This window comes from Cyrtonyx montezumae, unplaced genomic scaffold (assembly GCF_038088225.1).
Source record: "Cyrtonyx montezumae isolate F1298 unplaced genomic scaffold, pur_monq_1.0 scaffold_8, whole genome shotgun sequence".
Lineage (NCBI taxonomy): Eukaryota > Metazoa > Chordata > Aves > Galliformes > Odontophoridae > Cyrtonyx > Cyrtonyx montezumae.
This window is the reverse complement of record NW_027072089.1, coordinates 69284952-69306764: the sequence shown is the minus strand read 5'-3', so window position 1 is coordinate 69306764 and position 21813 is coordinate 69284952. Positions and strand designations below refer to the sequence as shown.

General features: G+C 42.8%; 1 protein-coding gene across 4 annotated transcripts; it reads right to left on the bottom strand.

Moving 5' to 3' along the window:
- Positions 1-369: 369 nt before the first annotated feature.
- Positions 370-21191, bottom strand: OTULINL (OTU deubiquitinase with linear linkage specificity like). Of its 4 annotated transcripts, none has more exons than XM_065752114.1 (8): positions 21014-21191; positions 8543-8702; positions 8391-8422; positions 8200-8291; positions 5855-6004; positions 4885-5013; positions 2039-2311; positions 370-1193 (listed from the first exon to the last, which is right to left on the bottom strand). In XM_065752114.1, the coding sequence occupies exons 1-8, from the start codon at positions 21108-21110 to the stop codon at positions 1014-1016; spliced, it is 1113 nt and encodes a 370-aa protein (XP_065608186.1). In that variant the 5' UTR covers positions 21111-21191; the 3' UTR covers positions 370-1013. The 4 variants fall into 4 exon arrangements, with proteins under 4 accessions (XP_065608186.1, XP_065608187.1, XP_065608188.1 ...); XM_065752115.1 differs by lacking the exon at positions 21014-21191 and adding an exon at positions 18383-18589; XM_065752116.1 differs by lacking the exon at positions 21014-21191 and adding an exon at positions 16933-17135.
- Positions 21192-21813: the final 622 nt, after the last annotated feature.

Sequence of the window (21813 nt, the reverse complement as noted above, 5' to 3'; positions counted from 1 at the left end):
TCTTCATGCTCTCCAGCATTATCACTTAGTTACTACATGCAACTGCTTTAGCTCCTGCAGGCCCAGCTCATACTTCTGTTCCTCCTCCTGCAGGAGTTAGAGCTAAACCTGCCGACTTCTGTACCTCTAGGATAAAACAAGGAAAGGCTTTGTTTCTTAATAAACCCCACTTTTTAAAACATACCCTATGCTTATGGGATTGTATGGTTTTCATACCCACCTTGCAAGATCTGCTGTATTATTTTAGCATTTGTTTAAGCTACGGTCCTTCATTTTAGAAATAATCTAAACACAATCGAGTCTTTTAAGAAATAGAACCAGGCAAAGCATTCCCTATGATAAAGCAAATCTCATTTAGTTTCCCAGACTTCTGGGTCTAAATTTCCCTCAGTTATGAAGCAGATCTGGATTGATCAGCTTCATTTCAAGTGTCTGAAGTAGTTTCCTCTGCAGCTATTTCCTCTGTTTCTGGAGGGACACACTGGAATGACACGGGACACTGGATGGGATTTGAAGGAGTTGTGTAGTGGTCTCAGTTTATACCCTTGCATGCCAGATAGCCTCAAATCCTCGCAACTTTAGTGTCCCAGAGTGTAAACTGTGGGATCCCAGGAGTTGCTTCCTGCATGGTCATCCACCCTAACTAAGGACAGAGAAGAGATAGGCTTAGGAACTTAAGTTTATCCCATCCATCTATGTCAAAGTAAACCATTATCCTAGCAATGGGAAACCTAGCATTACTTTTCCCTTCTCTGTCACGCAGTCTTTTTACCTTTTATTTTCAGCAACCCTCAAATATAACATTTTCCCCCCAAACAGTATAGCAATATATTTTGCTATTTATGGCTGACTGGCAACAAATTAAGGTGTAATAGGAAAGCAAAGCATTTACACAATAAACCTGTAAATCATTTTGTAATCAACATGCATTTCTGCTGCCAATTAGAAACCTAATTTACTGGAACTGGTTGCTCACTATATTATACAAAGGTTAAAAAAAAGTCACTTGTGCTTCACGTTCTGATAACTGGGATGTGATAGTAGTGATCATCCTCAGTCAGGAGAGAAACCTCATTCCATTCCCTCCGGTATTCATCTGGACAATTTACTTGAAATTCTTCAGTATTAAATCTATGCAGTCTGTAAACTCTGATCTTTACTTCAAGCAAGTATCCAAGAAGTGACAGTTCAACCTAAAAATGAAAGAGGTCATAAGGTGTTTATTTATAGCCTTAAAAAACTAAAATGAACATAACCTGGGTTAAGACAAGTCACCTATCTTACTTCAAAACAGTAGACAAGGAATTACAAGAGCCCTTTTGTAAGCAAACTAAGAAAATTAGAAGTTTCAGGATATTCTCTGTCTCAACCATCTTTTACTGTCTTTCTCATATTGAGGATATTCTAGGTAATACTTGAATCCCTCTTCCTCTTGACACCATACGTAATCTGCTCCCTAACTCAGCTCACACAGCTTACTGGAGAGCAAGAAGGAACTAACGTTTAATAGACTGATACCTTGGAAAATGGGAAGCCTGCCACCTTGTGATCACTTGCTGCATGAAGGATACAGCGGTAAAAGGAAATACTTTGTACTTCGTGCATTTTAAGCTTGAGAACAGGTTCTTCATTAACATGTCTTGAAAAGGATTGTTTAAACTGGAAAAAATGCTTTGGAAAAGTAACTCATATTCTTGGGCATAGCCAGACACAGGAAAATGCACCTTGTTAGATGAAAACAAAGGTGAATGCAACATCTAATGGTTGACTTCTTAACTCAAATAGATTATGAAAAATGACTTCACCCATTGGAAAGCTCGACACTATGTCTGCTGATACCTCACAGCATTTATTTCTGTCCCAGCAAGAGAACTGTCCACACTATTTTATTCTACTTTTTTCCCCTGGAGGTCCTCAGTTTACTTCCCTACATCTGAAAGAAAAAAAAGGGTCAATTATCACAGATGATGTACCATACATTCCTCCCGTCACATCACGGATGGAATTCCTACTTTGATTTTTTAATTTCTGTCATTACCTGGTCTAGGCAACCGGAGTCACCTATGGCATTCAGACGGTTCATCATGAAACTCAAAGGGTCAGACGAAGTATCCCGAGCGAAGAGGAGGCTGAAAAGGTGGGGTATAGGTTCATCCCTGTTCTTCATTTGCTCGTAGGCTTCAACAACTTCATAGAGCATGATGAATTTTATGGCCTCATACAGCTTGCATTCTTTGCTCTCATCAGAAAAGAGTGCATTACACATGTTTCCTCTTTCTTCATGATCTTTAGTGCCACTTATTTCAGCCCACTAGGAAAGCACATAGAACACTACTGATCAACTTATTAAGAATTTAGACAACCAACACAAGAATTCTGCATAATATGAAAGACATCAAAACAGAAGCAATTGCCACTCCACACTGCACTGTTACTGTAGTCAAATATAACTGCAAATAAGCCTGTGGTTTTGAGTGATCTGCAGTAAAATGTGAAGTTTTACATCATTTTCCATTTATCTATCTGAATTTATTTGCTACAGACTGCTCAATGTGTCTGGATGCTTATGACAGGCTATGAGAAAACTTATGACAGGCTATGAGAAAGCAAATGAAATTCCTCCACACAAAAGCCACCTACCATCACAAAAGGAAATCCAGCTATGACTGACAGTAAAAAAAGCAACTACCAAAAGCACCTCGAGGTTGTAGGACATCTATGTAGGTGCAGCAATATACACTAAGCTATAAGCAAAGGTTAGATTAAATGACTACTTCTGACTTGCTTTTCACTTACAACATCCAAAATTCAGTAATTTTCCTCTATAGAACCCTTTATGTTAAAAGTCAGGCTTGCTTAAATTCTTTAGATGCTAAGCCTAATTCAGAAGTAGATCAGTTAAAGGCAACCTATGCAAATTGGACATGATATTATGAACTGTATCCATTTATATGTCTTCAGTTTGTTCTGGTTTATGAGGTCAAGCTAAGTTTGCTAACCAAAAATGGACAAGACAAAAACACACACAGGACAACAATGAATAGAAATTTCTTGTTCAGCTCAGTTTACAGTTAGAGCTCCTCAGCTCTGTGTTGCTCCAGAGGGGTTGAAAGCTGGTGCTCATACTAAGCAAATGAGTCAGCCAGGAGATGAACAACATTGGACTAGATAACAAATGAGAAATATTAAGACACCCAGTCCTGAACATGGCAGATATAAACAGTCATCTGAAAGCAAGAGGTTTTTTGGGACCACAAGAGATGATGCTCAACGACCGGGATTCAAATCAGTTGCCACTAATTCCGTAACTGTATTTATAAACTGTACCTCAAAAAGTCTAATTGACTTGTGAACACTAGACTGAGAAACAGACCCCACAATCTCCTCGTGCATCCTGAAGACTATTCTTACAGATGAAAAACAAAACCAAGTGCATGAAACACTCAGGCAAGTCACATGGTGAGGAGGCTCAGTCTTGAGAGTCTGAGGTGTGTAGAAAACTTGCAACAGCGTGCTGGTGGATAGCTAACATTCATCAAAAGGCTCAAAATACTAGTGCCCACTTTCCCTTCATCTTCAAGTCACAGTTACAGTACAATTGCATCTATAAACTTTAGACACAAAAAACATTTTCTGAATTTGGCTATTAAAGTTTCAAGAAAGTACTTAAGGTTCCTCAGGGTACCTACAGAGCAATGAGGCAAGAAGGCAGTAAAATACAACAGAAACCTAATTCCCAGGGTTGACTCTTTTCACACTACTAAATACATCTTCAAAAAAGTGTTCATGAAAATAGGCACAAATCCATCACCTCACTGGCTTAACAGCATCTTTTTTAACAAGAATAAAGCTAGGAATTAGATCTCACAGAAACACGGAATTGCTCAGGTTGGAAAAAACCTTCTAGATCAAGTCCATACTCTAACTCACGTTCAGTAACAGCATAATGCATATAGAAGCTGCTCTGCAACAATTAGTCAACTGTACAGATTTGCTTACCATGCTCACTTGAAACTTTTTCTGTACAAACATCAAGTTTGAAAGCTCCATGCTAAGTGACTAGAATCAACTTACAAAGAACCACAAGATAAAAACCAAAAGCCAAACAACCCAACATTGACAAATACAAAGCAAGTAGGATAAAATGATAATTGCACAACAGAAGCAGCTGGGATGCCAAGGACAGCTTGGGGCAAACTGAATAGAAGCAGTTCCCAGCTCATACAACAGCAGACCAGCAAAAATCCCAGAAGAGCTCAAGCAACATGAAAGTTCCTGTGAGACTCAATTTTCATCTCTTTTTCATAAGACTTTAAGGTTACTAAACTACCAGAGTTTTAAACACATTAATAAGAATTAAACTCCTGGCTAGGAACACAAGCAAGCTGGTTATGCTGAACAGACAGGGCAGTGAGGCTGTCAGATCTTCATAGTCAAGCACTTCAGGTTATAGAGAGAAATTATTAAGAAAACAAAACATTTAATGGAGAAGGGAACACTGGGTAGATGACAGAGAAGAAAACGCACCATTTGTTTGTTCCCTCCAATACTCCGAGGGCATACAAGAGAATCTCATAAAGCATGTAGTTATTTTCATTGAAATGACGAGGTACTGTGTGGGAGATCCCTTGATGGCAGATAACCATGTGCTTACAGCTGTGGGGAGGGTGGCCTCCCTAACTTCCGGGAGTTTGAGTACTTAACCTTGCAGAACCCCAAAACCTGAACTACTCTGCAGAAGTGTCGGCCCACCCAGCAGCTGAGGTCTCTGAATTCAGGAGGCAGTCAGGCTGCCATACAAATATGTAACAGATATGTCCCTAATTCAGTCTCAACCCACTCAGAAGCGTTCTTATGTCCCCCAGCCACATTCTCAATACTCACATTTGTCTTTAACATTTCCATACATTTGCGTAATTTTCCAAAGGCATTAGGACCCGTGTAACTTTCTGGGCCAAAACTGTATTGCTGAATCCAGTTGCAACCTTGAGAATACAGAAGCTTTTCAGGAAGCTGGAAGGAAAGAAAGTTAATTAAGTAGAAATCATAACCATAACAAGAAGTTGACTATAAAGTTATATAAACCTGCCTAGCAAGACTGTAACACATTTTAATTTATGATGTGATTCTATCTTCTGCTTGTACAGTTCAAACAAGAAATAAAAATAGGCTTCAGAACAAATCAAATGTTAAAAGAAAACTCCATTTGGCTGCCAAGTCCTAAAGAAACTTTTTAAACAGTGCCAGCCAAAGAAGAAGAAAATATGTTCTCAGCAAAATACACAACCCATAATCTGTAAAAGCTGGATGCATTCAAACTCAGTAAGGCTTCCAGACACCTTCCAGTTGGCACCCCACAGGCAGCAGCTACAGATCTCCACCTCCTTGCTGGTGTCTCCTGACAGAGCTCCAGGGACTAAGGGCAGAACTCTGCTCCAGCAACATGCTGAGGACATCTGCTTGATGCTCTCTTCAGCTGTGCACCCGAACAAGCCACTAGATTTTGCATGGATGTGAATGAGTGGGAGTCAGACATCCTTTTGGGCTAAGGGACCAACATACAGCAGAGTGGCAGCAATGTTTATCATACTGCCTTTTGTTTTTGTTTTTTTTTTTTAAGCCTCATGTTCATTTCATTATGTTTGGATCAGGGACACTTTTTCAGTGAAGCACAGTTTCAATAGTTGTTGTTTTTTTTTTTTAAGTTCTCTTTAAATTCTGATAATAATTTTCCTCTACTCCCACACGCACATATCACTTTTCTTGTTTAACAAAGACAGCTGTCTGTTCTGTGAACTCCTTCTTGCAGTGCAAGGGCACCTGGGATCACATCCACTTAGGAACTGAATTTTACCTTTAATATATCTCTCTCCCTCATCCACGATGGAAAAGGAATGCCTTGGCTGAATATCTGAAAAAGCACTGCTCTTAGGACGCAGTAGTTGTCCTTCCTGACCTGCCTCAGATATTTGATATGATAGCTCCGAAACAATTCACTGTATGCCTAAAAAAGAGCAAATAGGAAATTAGCAGTAAGAATTTAGAAACTTGGATCAGGACTGCATTAAACTGGAGTCTAATTCCAACTACTCATAAGTAGGAACTAGGGAAATGGGGGAGTATATTTATAAGCTTTATATACACAGAAATGATCTAACACCATAGTTCTTGTAAACATCTTAAACTGGTACTGCTCCTTAAGAAGGATTCTGCTCTCTTGGCTACTTGCTCCAGCCTTTGCACTGTTGCTATCATAAACATTTACGTGGTCAAACGAATCAGGAAAGATCAGTAAAATCTGCCACAACAACTTTAACCCTGATCCCTCCAAAAGTTACACCGATGTGTGGGATGGAGCAGCAAGAGGGCAGGAAAAATGCATCCAGAGAAAATCCCTTTTAGCAGAAACATCATCTTACAACTTAAGCTGCCATGCAACAATGACAAGACTGAAGAAGAGTGGCATCAATTGCAGCCAATACCACTTCTTGGGTGCGTGGTCTCTCTGACTCTTCTTTTGCATCTGGTGCAATAATTGTAAGCCTACTGAATTCTTTCTGCTGTTTTGAGAAGTTCAGGAGGCTCGAAGAAGGATCAGATGAATGCCAGAGCCAACATAAGATGTGTACTGGGGACGTGTGCCAGGAGCAGGTGAGAGCAGGGAGTCAGGCCTCTTCTTCAGGATGACCAGATGCATCAGCAAACCACATCCAACAGAGCATGTAAGAGCCAACAAAGGGAGGAAAATGGAGCAATGAAACAAGGAAAGGACTTCCCTTCTGGTGACAGCAAGCAGATGAGGCTGGTGTAGGTTCTCATGAGACCTCATTCTAAAATGTCCTCCTTACTGTAATGACCTCAACCCATTATAACCATCTAACCATCATTTTAGGTTCCTTTTAACACAGCCTTCCTCATTTCTTATATGGTTTCCCTTTCTGAAGGTGGATGCAATTGTAATGATTATTTTGATTTGTTGATCTTCTAAGGATGTTGAATAGAAGTACACACAGTCTCCTGTTCCAAGAGATATTATATTAGAAAACCGTATTTTTAGGCAGATCCTGCACACTTCTGGGGACCAAGGCAAGGGCTGCTTCCTTCCTTAAAGGTTTCCTGAAAAACTTCCACAGAACAGATGATGGCAGCATCCTGAATTTCATCTCCATAGTTGTTGCCCAGTGCAGATAGCTAGCCAGTTTCCCTCATTACTACCACGTTCCCTGCCCTCTCTCTCTCACACAGTATTACACATTCAGTGTTCCCACCATTCTTAGATAATCAGAAATACAGACTCGTGTGGTATTTGTCCCATGCTAGTCTTAAATTTCACAGCAAGATACCAGGATGTAAAGTCACAGTTGATTAACTGGATGTGACACTAAACTTCCTTTGACAGACACTACTACTGTAACACCACTATAGCTACTTTAGCTAGAAACTGTATGGGAAAAGTACAGATCTAGCCTAGGTTTCCAAGCCTCCCTTGATGACTAACACTTCACATAGTCAAAACAGAGAGCTATAGAAGAGATATTAGCTCTTCTTTGGCCCTGAAGGCCCAACCCTATCACAAGTTAGAAAAACAGCCAGCACCTGTCAGGACCTTCAGAGCACTACACCATACCCACCAAGCCCCCCTCAGCAGCCACCGAGGCACGACTGCAATAACTTAGGTATTTGTGAGAACTGCAGCTGCCCTTTCTGCCTGTTCGGGGTATAAGTACATGCATACACATCTGAAGAACATGTGAGCGGACAGAAGACGGCTATCTAACATTAATGAACCATCAACTAAACAGATCCCCTGCTCAGGAGTTCAGCCACGCAGGACTGAAAGCCTGAAAGACATATGATTATTAAGATGATTGCTGCAGCTGGCAGATTAAAGATGCAAGAGATGCTGCCTAAGACCAAGCTATTTGGGCTGCAGCACTAAGGGTGGTATCTTCCCACTGTTGTAATGAAAGTCATCCAGAGCATGTAGAAGTACTGCCTGGGTGGCTTGTGCTCTGGGGAAGAATTTAGAGAAGATGCAAGACTAAAACCTGATCTAGACTGCAACCTACTCTACTGCTGTCTTTATGCATGGTCTGCTTATCATTTAAGCAGCTGGCGCAGCAAGCTGCTTGCACTGGAACTGCTCTTCTCAGGTAGCTCTCCCCCATCCTCACGCAGAGATTAGAAGTTAACTCTTACCTCCCTCATGTGTTTGGCCTGCTTTGTTGCTTCTCTCCACTCTCTTGCACTATAACCCAGAAGATCAACTTCTTCCGACACGTTGTGATTCTCTAAATCAAGATCAATTTGCAGATTAGTTACTTTCTGCTGTTCCTCATCTAAAGGGCAGGGTGGGGATTAATGAACACAGAATGACAACAGAAGATTACTTATGAGTTTTCTTTGAAGGTAGCTTCTCCACCTGAAATCCAAATGATAAAACAGGTGTCAAAGAGGAGTTACCAAAGAAAAATATTTACCAAAATATGCAACAGCACTGAAAACTGAAAGTCTGCAAACTAGCATTTGAATTGAAACCTACCGGTGCAACAGCTGTGCTAAAAGGCTGTACAGCCTTCTGCAATACCAAAAGACAGCAACGAGGAAGGACATGCTTAGCGTTAGCTGTAGTTTCACTTTTTGCCACATGAGACACAAGGACTGCTTGGTAGCTCTTGTCCAGGACTGCACCTCATGACTTCCTGAAACAGCAATAAAAAGAAACATCCTTTTGCTCTTCTGCAATACTTATTTGTACTTTTTTAATTTCATAAAGAAGGATCATCCAAGTACAATACCAATGCAAATAAAACACACAACGTGAAATGCAAAAAGAGCTCCATACTTAAGGACTCGCTTGATTTTTCAAGTGTCTGAGCTTTTGGGTGTACGTCATTCATGTTTCCAAGCTTTTGTCCACACAACGAAGGCTAAATAGAGTCAGAACACAGTGGAGCTCTTCCCAGTAAGAGTAATACCAAAGCAACTGTTCAGTGACAAGAAGAATTACTCCAGGATATGCTGGTCCAGAGATGTAGGCAGTCATTACTTTGCCATTAAATCAAGGTTTTAAAGACCAGAAGCGGTTTGGAGCTGTAGTCTGCAAACGCACCATATAAGGCAAGAGATCATAGCTGACTATGCACTGTGTGAATGCTATAGGAAATAAAAGAATGCTCCTGGCTCCATTTGGACAAGTTTAGGGTCAATCTGAAACTCAGGAGAAATCGAATCCTCAGAGATTTGGTAGAAGGCTCTGGAGATGATCAACAAAGGGACTGTGCTCTCACAGATCTTCACAGACATAAGCCAGGACAAGCTTCTGCTGTTCTCTTGATATTACTGGGAAAGTTAGAGAAGGGTTTGGTAGTCTAATACTAACCAGAAAATCTAGAATTGAGAAGGGCACAGAGGCTGAAGAGCTGATGACGGCAGTGACTTCTTCCCTAAGCAAGAAAACTATCCTGTGATGAAATTTGAGGATATGAAATTCCTGGAGTTTACAACCAACAGCTGCCCTATTAACTTAATTGACTTACTACAGCATTTTTAAAACTACATTTCTTTTTACAGGCATCTCCAGAGAAGGACAAAAAGATCCCTCTCTAGAGAGTCCCTGAAGGGAATAATTCATTCAGCATAGCTCTATGCCAGTTGAACTTTTGCCCCTCCTGGCTCTAACAGTTTTCCATGCCCTGTCAGCAGTTATGCAGGCAGAGTTGTACGTGGATTCAAACCTTGGTAACAAGATAAACAACTACGCATGCATTTTTATGAGCATTGTTGCATATATACAGAGCACTGCTGATATTTAGCCTTCCCTGATATTCTCTTGTTTGAAGAAGTTTTATTACAGGATGTCCTACGTCAGCTGTCTGGAAGCAAGACCCATAACTGGTCTCTCCCACAAGCGAGAGGCAGGTTAACAGCTGCAAATCTAAGAGAGTTAATAAGTTTAAAGAGGTAATAGGAGAAGTCTGGGAGTACTAGTTCCTATTACACAAAATCTGTACTGCTGTGAACACCTTTCATGCACGACAAACCACTCATCTTCTGCTCATATGCTGCATTAACAAGTACTTAGCTGGCACGGCCCAGGGTTATTCCTGCACATGCTGAGTAGGAAAAGACACAACAAAGAGACCGAAATCTGAAGTTGAAGTAAGAGTTTATTACTGGTCCCACATAACACGCAGTAGAACATCATCTGTACAGTTCAAAAATGTCAAAGATCACAGAAACACTGGGACAATCCCACCTACAGCACACCTGCAGATCAACAGAAATCTTCACAATTGTAAAGACCTGAACCACTTGCTATCTAAGAATAGAACTCAGAGGCTTACAAACATCACTCAGTCCATTCCATCAGTGGGTGTTTTGGACTTGCACTGTCAAACTGTTGTACAAAAAAACCAGTGACTGATTTAGCTGGCAACCCTGCCTGTGGTAGGGGAGTTAGAACTTGATGATCCTCAAGGTTCCCTCCAATCAAAGCCATTCTGTAATTCAAACAGAATCTATTAACAGCAGTTTAAACATAAGGTAGCTAAAGGAAGACACAATAACCCAGAATTCCATTACTTAAATGATTGCACAGCTCTTTTTTTTTGAACAAACCGGTACTATGAAAAGTGAGAGCTGGTCTGCCTGTTCAACTGACATACTCTGTTTTATTAGGTACCAGAGATGAATGTGAAAAGCCGGTCAGTACTCAACATTTCTTCCTTAACCTCTTTTACAGGCAGAAAGCTGAGAGAATTGTATTAGCATGAGCCCTTCTTCTAAGTCAAACCATCTTGTAAAAGCTTTTGATGGCACTAATCCTGCAAAGAGAACCTACTAGAGTCCAACAAAATCAATTCTATTGCTGAGGAACATGAGCAACTATTCTCCAAGCACTGCTGGGTCACACCGGCTTACCCATTTCAACAACGAAAAAAAACAAACAAACCATGAATTCATGCCAGAGAACGTGCATTAACTAAATACAGTTCATGCATTTTTATGTTATTTGGGGATTTATAAGTAGAAATTTCCCTAACAAAAAGCCTAATAAGAGGTAGGAAACCTCTTAGACATGATTTTGAGTATCTTCACTACACTCCTATTACAGCATACTCCAGACTTATGAAGTCCCTCCTGTCATGGGAAAGCTGCTGTACAAACAGCACTTTGTGATTCAGATGCTACTTTCAGTGCTTATGTCACACTTAAAAATGTAATTACAATTTTTATTCATGTAAGTGACATTTAGAAGTCGCAGCTGGATCACAAAGTGCTGCTGATAAAAATACATCATGAACAAAATATGAATCAAAGAAGAGAGCAGTTTAAAATAGATCTTTCCTCCCCCTACCTGCCCCCTCCAAGATTCTTCAGAAAACGAACAGCAATTAAATAATAACACAGTGGTGGGGGAAAAGTAAAACGATCCCACAGATTTTTCAACTCAATTAATTCCCTAAGATACAGACAATTCTTCACCTTCCCTCCAGAAACAGATACAGAGCTGCTGCCCCGCAATCTGACGTCTCTCTGATGAGTGACTGCCACATCAACAACCTCCTGCTAATGCCAAACCTTGAGGTTCTACCCTGCCAAAGCCAGCAGGAGGGAGACTCTGAAGAAAAAGAATGCCAGAAAATATGATGAATAACAGGCACCTGCAACATCTGCTTTCACAAGTAACAATCCTAGCTTGAGAAAAGTCACTAAAAAGACCCCTCTCAAATTCTTTTTTGAAGGCTGCCATCTTCCAAACATGTGACTGATGAAACATGAGGTGCGTGGGATCAGCTTGGGAACCATATGCAGTGCTGGAGCATGTTCCAGTGTGCCTATGCACCTGTCAGCTTTTTACTTCTCCTCCGGTAACAAGGCCATCAGAAAGATAATGGAGCATCTCCAAGAATTAAAAGCTGACTGTGACTTCTCTAAAGGATGTTCCTCTTCACAGTCTTGCATTAATTTTGATGTTGAAAGGACACAGTTCTTGGTATCAAACAGCCAAGTTTTGTACTATCACACAACACCCTGTGCCCAGTTCCTAAAAAGCACTAACACTCTGAAGAGGAAAACAGAATTTGGGTTCCCTTCTCCTAGCCCTTCTGCTGCTTACCCATCTACCTAGATAGATCTATCTAGATCTATTTTTACCACATGTAACATTTTTCCAAACGATGCAGAATAAGTTCAGTACCAAATCATGATCTTTGCCTGCAGGGATAATGGTCTGGAAGAACTTGAAGGCCTCAGACACAGAGAGAGGTGGTTTCTACGTCCAGATAGAGATCAGTGAGTACTGGGACTGATGATCTTTCACATCTTCATAATGGGAAATCAAGTGTACCCTCAGCAAGTATCCAGATGACAACAAGCTGTGTGGTGCGGTCAACGTCCTGTCAGGATGGGATGCCATTCAGAGAGGCCTAGTTAGGCTCCTGCAGTGGGCCCAGGTGAACGTCGTGAGGTTCAGCAAATCCAAGCGCAAGGTCTTGCACCCAGGCCATGACAACCCCCACTCTCATTACAGGCTGAGGGATGTAAGGATGCAGCACAACCCTGGCAAAAAGGATCTGAGGTACTGGTGGATGGCAAGCTGTATGTGAGCCAGCAGCATTCCCTCACAGCCCAGAAAGCCAACTGTATCCAGGGCTGCAGCAGGGCTGGCCCTGAGTGGCCAGCAGGGCAAGGGAGGTGATCCTGCCCCTCTGCTCTTTGCTGGTGAAACCTCACCTGGAGTACTGCATCCAGATGTGGAGTTCTCTGTGCAGGAGAGACAAAGACCTGACAGAGCGTGTCAGAGAAGGGCTACAAACACAACCCATGGAGTGGAACACCTCTCCTAGGAGGACAGACTGAGAGAGCTGGGGCTGTTCAGGCTAGAGAGAGAAAGAAAGAAAAAAAAAGAAAAAAAAAAAAGGCTCCAGGAAGACCTGAGAGCAGCCTTCCAGTATCTAAAGGGAGGCTGTAAGATAGAAGGGGACAGGCTCTTTAACAGGGCCTGCTGTAAAAGGACTAGGGGAAATGGTTTCATACTAAAAGAGGGGAGAATTAGATTGGATACAAGGAAGAATTTCTTTACTATAAGGGTGGTAAGGCACTGGAACACTGAAAGGTGGTAGAAGCCCCACCGCTGGAGGCATTCAAAGTCAGGCCGGACAGGGCTTTGAGCAACCTGATCTAGCTGTAGGTGTCCCTGGTCACTATAGGGGAGTTGGACCAGATGACCTTTAAGGGTCCTGATTTCTATGACTGCATGAAAAGTGAGCCATTTACAGGCAAGGATGGTAACTGCCAGTGCCAATTTACCAAAAGAGCAACCACGTCCACTGATGAGATCTCAACTTCTACTTAATAAACAACAAAAAAATTCCAATCCCAAGCTGTTACTAGAATCATGGAGTTACCTAGAAAATGGAATTTTTCAAGTAGCACAGAGGTCCATCACTAGCAAAAGAGCCTTTATGTATACATCTAGTCTGTACAGGAGTCTCAAGTGTTATCTCAGCCCATCTCTGTTCCGCAAAGAGCTTTAAAGAAAAACACAGTTAAAATACAGGCAGCCACACCTGGAATTCTGGTCTTCAAATTGATTTACATGATTTTATCAAAGATACACCCCAATAGGATTGCCTTTACAAAACCAATTTCATCTATACAGTCAATATATTAATGCACATCTTAGCTTGCATATACCCCTTTCCTTTCTACAAATTCACACAAGAACAAACTGAAATGTCAGTTCCATCCAGGACATTCAGACTAATCAAGCTTAGCTACATTTCCACTCATGTAAAACAGAATATGAGATACTTTGGAGTTTGTGAAAAGGCTTTCATATCCTAAAAAAATTATGTTTCTTTGAAGCTCTTATTTCTAACAATGATTTTAAAGTAATTAAGTTCAATTTCCTTTCAAAGGCAACTCTGAATTTTCTGCTGTGATGATTTCTCTTATCCCCCTCCATGCAGAAAAACATCCATAATTGTTCAGAAATGCTATTTAACACCGGTACACTTCAAAGACATCTTACACAAATTCTCTAAGTCTATTATTTGGAGGAAGCCCACTTCAACTGTTCTTTTTCTGCATTTTGCCACGCTGCATGTGAGTCATTCCTAAAGCCATTTGGGTTTGTTGCTTTTATTTGCAGACACAACTCCTCAAAATGCCTCATAATTTTTTTTTTTTGGTGCTCAATCCAAACTGACAAAGTAAATACTTTCCTCCTGAACAACTTTTGCTTATGTTTCACTAAGAGGCCAGAGTGATATTAATACTTTGGGTTTTTCTCTTGGCTTGTTTAGATAACTGAAGCTTTGGGCAAGGAAATACGTCCAAGTTTCTTGTTATCAGTTAGATCTTTTGTTCTTTTCCTTGTTAAAATCTTGTTCAAGAGGCAGAACATCGAATCACAGAACGGCCTACCCAGTTCCAAATCTGTGTCATGGGAAGGGCTGCCACTCACCAGGTCAGGCTGCCCAGGGCCTCATCCAACGTGGTCTTGAGCACCTCCAGGGACGGGGCACCCACAGCTTCTCCGCGCAGCCTTGTGCCAGGGCCTCACCACCCTCTTGAGTAAACATCTAAATCTAACCTATATTTCCCCTATTTAAGTTTAAAGCCATTCCTCCTTGTCCTATGAAGACAGGACCTTTCCTGCTTGTAAGCTCCCTTTGAGTAATGGAAGGCCACACTAAGGTGGCCCCCAGAGCCTCCTCTTTTCCAAGCTGAACAAGCTCAAATCTCTCGGCCTTTCTTCACAGAAAAGGTGCTCCAGGGAGCTGTACTTAAAGCCCCTCCCTTACAGTCACCAGGGCCCAGCCAGGCCAGCCATCTGCACTTCCCTACAGACTGCTACCATCTCTCCTGGTGTCTCCAGACAGGGGTATGGCAGGCTGTAGAGGTGGTTGTGGACAAAACAGTGCTTGGATGTCTCCACTGGCCTTCTGCAGCTCATTCCAGGACAGCAATGGAAGGCCCTGTGGGGTCCTTTGCTGACAGGCTGCAGCTCAGGGGAGAAAGCAGACAAATGTTTGTCCACCTGCAGAATAGCATTTAAACTTCCACTTGCCAATAAGCAACTATCCCAGTGATAGCCAGGGAAAACAGTAGCATCAAGTAACTCATGACAGACAAACAAACAAAAAAATCAATCAGAGCACACTTACTGTCTGAGCATTATCAGTGACAGCTGTTCAGCCTTACAGGCACTGCATACATCTTGCATCAGGGTCTCACTAAGCTCCTGCTCCCAAAGCCTGCCCCTTCAATCAGGCTGCATCCACACAGCTCATCATTCCCACCTCCATCTGCCAGCATGCAGCAGATCTTGCTGCTGTGCCCCCACGACTCCAATTTTACATCTGCCTGCAGATCACAGCCCTCTGAAAGTTTACCAGAGTCTGCACATCACAAAGCACCATGCAGAACTATGTAATTTTTATAAAAGCAGCATCTCCTGGCAGTGTGTCAGATCACAGCACCTGTGTTTTCCCCCCTAGGAATGCACAGAGGTTATTCCCACTTTGTAATTTGTCTACTTGGAAGTCCTTCTTGTCTCCTTTCCTGTTTCTCATCCTTGGAAAGAGAGGGCAAAATATCAGTCGTCACCTCTAATACAAATGACAGGAATTGGTCTTTCCCCCCTCCTCTCCATGTCAAACTTGATGGAAGTCACACCTCCAGCTTCATTCTGCACAGCTAATGCCACTAGCATGGAGACAGATAATATTTTAAACTTTGCTCCCTCCATCTTTTAATTGTACCAGTTTCAAGCTGACATATCTGAATTAGTTCACATGTGCAGGCATCCTCTGCCAACATTCTGAGTGTATTAACATGCATTTCTATTCTAAAATCCTAAGCAAGATTTCAAGGTAAAACTATCTGCATCAAGATCACTTACATGTTAGTTACCTGAGAGAGGTTTGGGCATTCAATAACCTCGGATCCTGGCAGCATTGTTTTTAGAAGATCCATGATGGCATGAAATTTGCTATTTTTAAAATCATCTGCCTGTGGCAAGCGTGGCACAGCTAAAATTCATGCACAGGAAGTGACACAAAGCGAAACCAGAACTGAAGAGCACACAGAAGCACAACAGGCGCACACATTGCTCAGTGCTATGCTCAGAACAAAGCTGGGAGAAACAGGCAGGACAGCTGTGTCACACAGACCTGAAGCAGGTGCCGAAGTCATTGGGGTGACAGACTGTGACAGAATCTGCTGAGGCTGCATAGTCTCACATCAGTGACAAAAACCACACTGCTATCTCCCCTGCAACAGGTGACACAGCACCTTGCCTCAGTACAGTACCATGGCACTTGGTGATGGTCAAAGCCCCACATACATGGCAATGGCAAGACAATACTTGGGTGATAAGATAAATGTTTCCTGCTTTCTCAGAATCAGTCTGATCAACCTGCCCTGGAAACACAAGCACTGAACACTTACACTCTGGGCAGCCTTGGCAACATGTTACAGACAAGGGATCTGAGACAGGGTCTCATCCAAGATCACACAGAGCTAGTGAATAGGCACATCATCCTGGATTTTTAGTCCTCCACATTAATGCAGCACAGTCGAAATGAAGATGACACAACTGTCCTGGTCAGCCCATAGCCTTCTCTCCTGACAAATACCCACTGAGAGCAATCTCTGGGCATCACAAATCGCCTTGTCAATCACATCCATTTGCAGGGACACATGGTGCAAGCAGCACCTGTCCTTGTTGGTGAGACAGACAGGAGCTAGGGATGCACCACCTGTCTTTGTCAGGAGCTTCCAGCACAAGCAATAGAGAAATACCAAGTGCTGTGTTTTGGTTCCTGAGGCTGCCAAAAGTGGATGGTATTAATTCTCAGCAATTAAAATGGGGAAGAAACTACAAAGTCTGAGTAAGGCTACAAAGAATCTAGAATTTACCTACAAAAATTTTTCAGGAAATTCATTAAGTGAACTGCTGCAGTTCTGAGTAACTGACAGCATGTCTGCTTTCAATGAAGCCTTCTCAAGAAGCAGACAAGAACACCTCTATCTTCCACTTCTTGGCACTCTGAAGTAAAACTTCGATTTCATGTAGGTTCAGATGACAGATAACCCAACCACATGTTACACTGTTCACTGGAAAAGAAAAGAACAAACCCCAACCTCTTCATCATACCGAATCGTGTAATAACTGACTAAACAGCCTTGTACCTTGGGACTGGCGCTACACCCAGGAGCTGAACACACTCTCAGAAATGCCCTCAAACCAGAAAACAGATCCATAAGCAACTCAGGATCAGATTTTGGACAGCAACTCAGATGAGGAATATGACTCATATACAATGTTCGAATAAAAACAAGATTATAATAGGACCAGTAGGGTCCTAATATATATCTGTCCCAGTAGCAAAAAGAAACTTGTAACTACAAAAATTTAACATTTTTTTCAGCAGCTCAAATCTGAAATCACCAGCATTTTACTGCTGCTTTTGCCCTTGAAAATCAGATCTACCATCTTTCACCTTTTACATGATCCTTAAAAAACACTGTATAAATAAGCACAACTGCAGCTTTTCCTCACGGTGTCTCTTTCAATTCCTAATTAATTTCTTTGCCCAGCAGTAACAACATACAATTCTTCAAGGAACAGGCTTCAGTGATTATAAAACAGTTTTCAGAGACTAAAAACCCAAATGGAACATTTATTCTTTCCCCATGTCCTCCAAATTTTGACAGGTCAAACAAGTGGGAGTAACTGCGATTTCACACAGTAGCAATAGAGCACCACACAAGCTTAAAAATCACTTCCTAAATAGCACAGAAATCAGATTCTTTCTCCACTTGAGCCAGGGGCAGCATAAGCTGAATTGGTGCAGCTCCTCCAAAGAGCACACAAAGTGGGTCCAGTGCAAATGTGGGCATTCCAAAACAAGAGAGCAGGACCCAGTAGGCCCCCAAGCAGAAACGGAGCCTAAAATGCTCGGCCGGAAGGCGAACCGGCAGGGCACGGCATCCTCACACAACAAGAACCACCTGGTGGTGACTTAACAGATGCCCGGTACTAAGTACATCAGGCAATTGGGAAGGATGCGTGCTCACCCTCCTGCCTCTTCCCAATCCACACCCTCGTTTCTCATCTCCTTTTCCCAAGACCCTCACCTTTCCGACGGAACACAATCCAGCCTGCAACATTTAAATTCAGATTCAACACGGTGAAAACCAAGTCAACAGCAAAAGCCCAAAAACACGCCCAACATGAAATAGCACATGGTGCTTTGAAACCAAGACAAAACACATAAGCTAAGGCAATCACCACACAGCATTCAAAATGCACAAGTTCTCAAAGAAAAACAAACAAACAAAAACAAGAATCCGAACTCCAACATACAATATCCTATCAGGAAGAGCTGTCGCACAGCCTCTCCTCCAACAAAGCCCGACGGCGGTACGCAGCCCTCCAGCCCAGCCCCAGGCAGGTGCTCTCCGCCTTACACCAAACCACCGTTAGCGTTCCTCGGTTCACGGGGTCGCTTCCTTGGGGTACTTGCAGAGCAGCTTTTCGTACGCTCCTAGTTTTGAAAATCAGCTCAGCGAATTCAAGCGAAAAATAAATAAAACAAAAGGAAAATCAACGGATAAAAACTAGACGCCCGTCACTCCCCCCTTAACTCCCTCCACCCCCGCCTCACCGCACCCGCCGGAGGTCGGCTGGAAGCGCCCAAGCGCTCCGGCACCGCCCCGTGCGGCCGAGAGGCGGGCAGCGCCGCGGGGCCACCTCCGCCGAGAGGCGCGGTGCAGGTGGGCGGCGGCTTTTACCCGGCAGCCACACCGGCGCTGCGCCGTCTAGTCGCGTCCGTGGTGGCCGGCGTTAGCTGTATCTGCATGAAGCTGAGCCGTGGGACGTAAACGCGGCTTAGTGACTTCAGAGTCGGTTTTTGTGCTTTTTTTCTTTTTTTCATTTCATTTCCTCGCTGATTTATTCATTAACAAGTGTGTATGTCCAGAAGGAAATTCTCCCTTGCCTGATACTGTCCCTTATAGCGATCCTTCAGCTGTCATCTGTCCCTTTTTGAATAGAACGATAGAATTTATATTCTGGTTATGCATTGAGAAACAGTTTTAACTGCGTGTCCCCATTGACTGCGGGAAAAACAGAAGGGAATTGTAATGGCCTCTGCAAGTGATGCAGGCTTAAATCTTTTGCAGAGTTATAAGCAGTTTGCAGCAGCACAGGGCTAGGACAAACTTGCAGGGTTCTGTTTTTATTAGAAGAGTGGAAGATCTTAAAATGGTTGGAGAGAAACCTGCTGAATAATGGCGTGCCCAGCACTAAGTTGGGAGGCCACAGAAAGCTATGAGCAGATTTACCTAAGTAAAAGGAAGTACAGGTTAAAAAAACAGCTAGGGTCAGCAAGGTTAAAAGCTTGGCTTGAGCTAGCTCTGTGTGTCTCTGTTAATTGCAGGGGAGCTGGACCAGAGGGTCTTTAAGAGTTCCTTACAATTCAAGTGATTCTATGATTCTATAAAGGCCTGAAGCTGTCACTTGTGCAGCACTCTGTGCTGCTCCTCAGAAAAATTCATCTTGAGAAAACAAAACAAACAAAACAAACCAGGATGCCACCACTGGGTACCTTTGCACTGAGCTCAATGAGTCCGTGCTTCAGTTTGCCTGCAGGTTGAGGTGTAATGTGCTGCTGAAAGGGGACATGCAGTGGGAAGCAGTGTTGCCTGGACTGTGCTGGGCTCAGAGCACTGTGGCTCTGCTCCTGCGCCTGTCCCATCTGCAGCAGCCACACGCTTCCCTTCTCTGGCAGCTCCAGACACTTCCTCCTCAGCTCGTACAGAACACTGTCACTGCTGCTTCACGCTCCAGCCAAGCCCACATTTGCCTCTTTCTGTGCATCTAAATTGTGTTAGTATCTTGGGATTTAATAGATGGTTTCCGTGTGCAGCCCGACGTGAAAGTTAATGTTTATCTAGGTGCTGACTCACTGGGGAAGAGAGGTGAAACACATTGTACAAAAGCTGCATATCAAGCCCTGTGCAATGAGTCCTTCTCAGCTCCTGGCTCCTTGCTCTCCTCTCAAGGCATTCACTCACCATGTCAGTGCATCCCAGAGAACATGCCCCTCTCTGCTGCTGCAAAGGTTCAGAAAGCTTGTCTGTTTGAGAACTCCCCCAAAATGCCTTGGAAAACTATGCTAGGAGCTAGAGAGAAGGTCCAAGTTTGAGTGGATGCTGAAAGCGTTCCTTGCAGAAGCAATGCCACCCCTCAGAGCAGGCTCAGCTCAGTGGGGACAAGAGAAAGCTCCAGGAGCTTAGGCTCAGAGCAGCCTAAGTCTGGTTCTCTTCCTCCAGACTTTCTGCTTATGGCACTTTTCAGACAAGGTTGCATGTCAATGGCAAACCTCCACTACCTCAGGATATTTCAGCTATTTCCTGCTTTTATGGAGCACTCTGAACTTGCACATAGCACGAACCTCACCTTCCTCTGTTTTCCAGGTGATGGCCTCTCCAAGCTGCAGGAATGACATGGGACAACTTCCCTCTGCCTTGTACCCACATGAGACTGCAGAGCAGCCACAACAAAAGCTTACATTGATAGCTACACTAAGCAAACATGAAGATATTTTGACTGTCCCTGCTTAAACTAGCAAATCATCAGCAAAATAAACTGCACATTCTTTCACTCATCTGCAGCTGAACGACAGGAGCGCAAGAAACCTAAAAAATTCAAAGGAGTGCTAAAAATAATTGCTGAGAAAAAAGGCAACCGTATTCAGCTCACTAAAAGTGGGAAACTCAAGGAGGGAGCTGATGAGAGTTCCAGCCTTCAGGTTTTCAAGTCCGCTATTAACAATCAGGACCAATTTCCTCATTTATTATAACTTAACTTGCTACTGCTGTGCAGATCAGGTATAGTCTGGCACAAAGGTCAAAGCAGTGCCCATGCAGCTGTAATTTCCAGCACAAGAACGTGGAGGATGCTGTAATTTGGAGCACAGCTCCGGGAACTTACCAGCGCTTCCCTTTGAGTGGTTAATTCTGCTTCTCTTTTCTTGCTCAGTGAACTGGTCTCCACTTTTACTTGAAATCCTGTCATGTCGCCTCTGCATCTCCTCTCCAGTATCCTCCCAGCTGGATCTCTCTCCCCTGGCTTCTTGTTCTGGGGACAGAAAACGAGTCCTCTCGCACTGAGTTTGTCTTTGCAGATCAACAAACTGTGAAAGTATCTTACTTCCCGTTTCATTTCCGTTCAAGTTTTCAAAGTCCCACAGGCTGTGTCTGCTTCTCTATATCCAAGCCACAAGAAGAATCATCGTGCATAAGTCAGCTATCTATAAATGTCATGTTGTTACCTCCCTGCATGCCTTCCAGGTTCTTCCAGTGCTGGAGATAGCAGTGTCATTTTCAGGCTGTAAAGTACCTGAGTGATCTGTATCTCAGTAGTCCTCAGAGTCTGTCTTGGAGCTGCCTCTTCTTTACAACTCCTGTATCATGTTTGATTACGAAGGATTTAACATGTAGTCAGTGTACTTCTGTAGAAGCACAGTGGCTGTGAAGGTGTGGTTCACATGAGCCTCCTTTCTGCGTTAAAATACGGACAATGGATAAAAGAAGAATTTACACATACAATTAATCACTTCATAGATAAATTTTATTTAATTTTATTTATTTATTTTTTACAACAATCCCTTAGAGAGAATCTTTCCTATTCCCTCTGCACTTGCTTGAGGTTAATTGAGGCCAGTGGTTTCTCAACAGTCTGACTACTAATTCCGTCTTAATTACACCACAGGAAGATATATCATGGTGCCA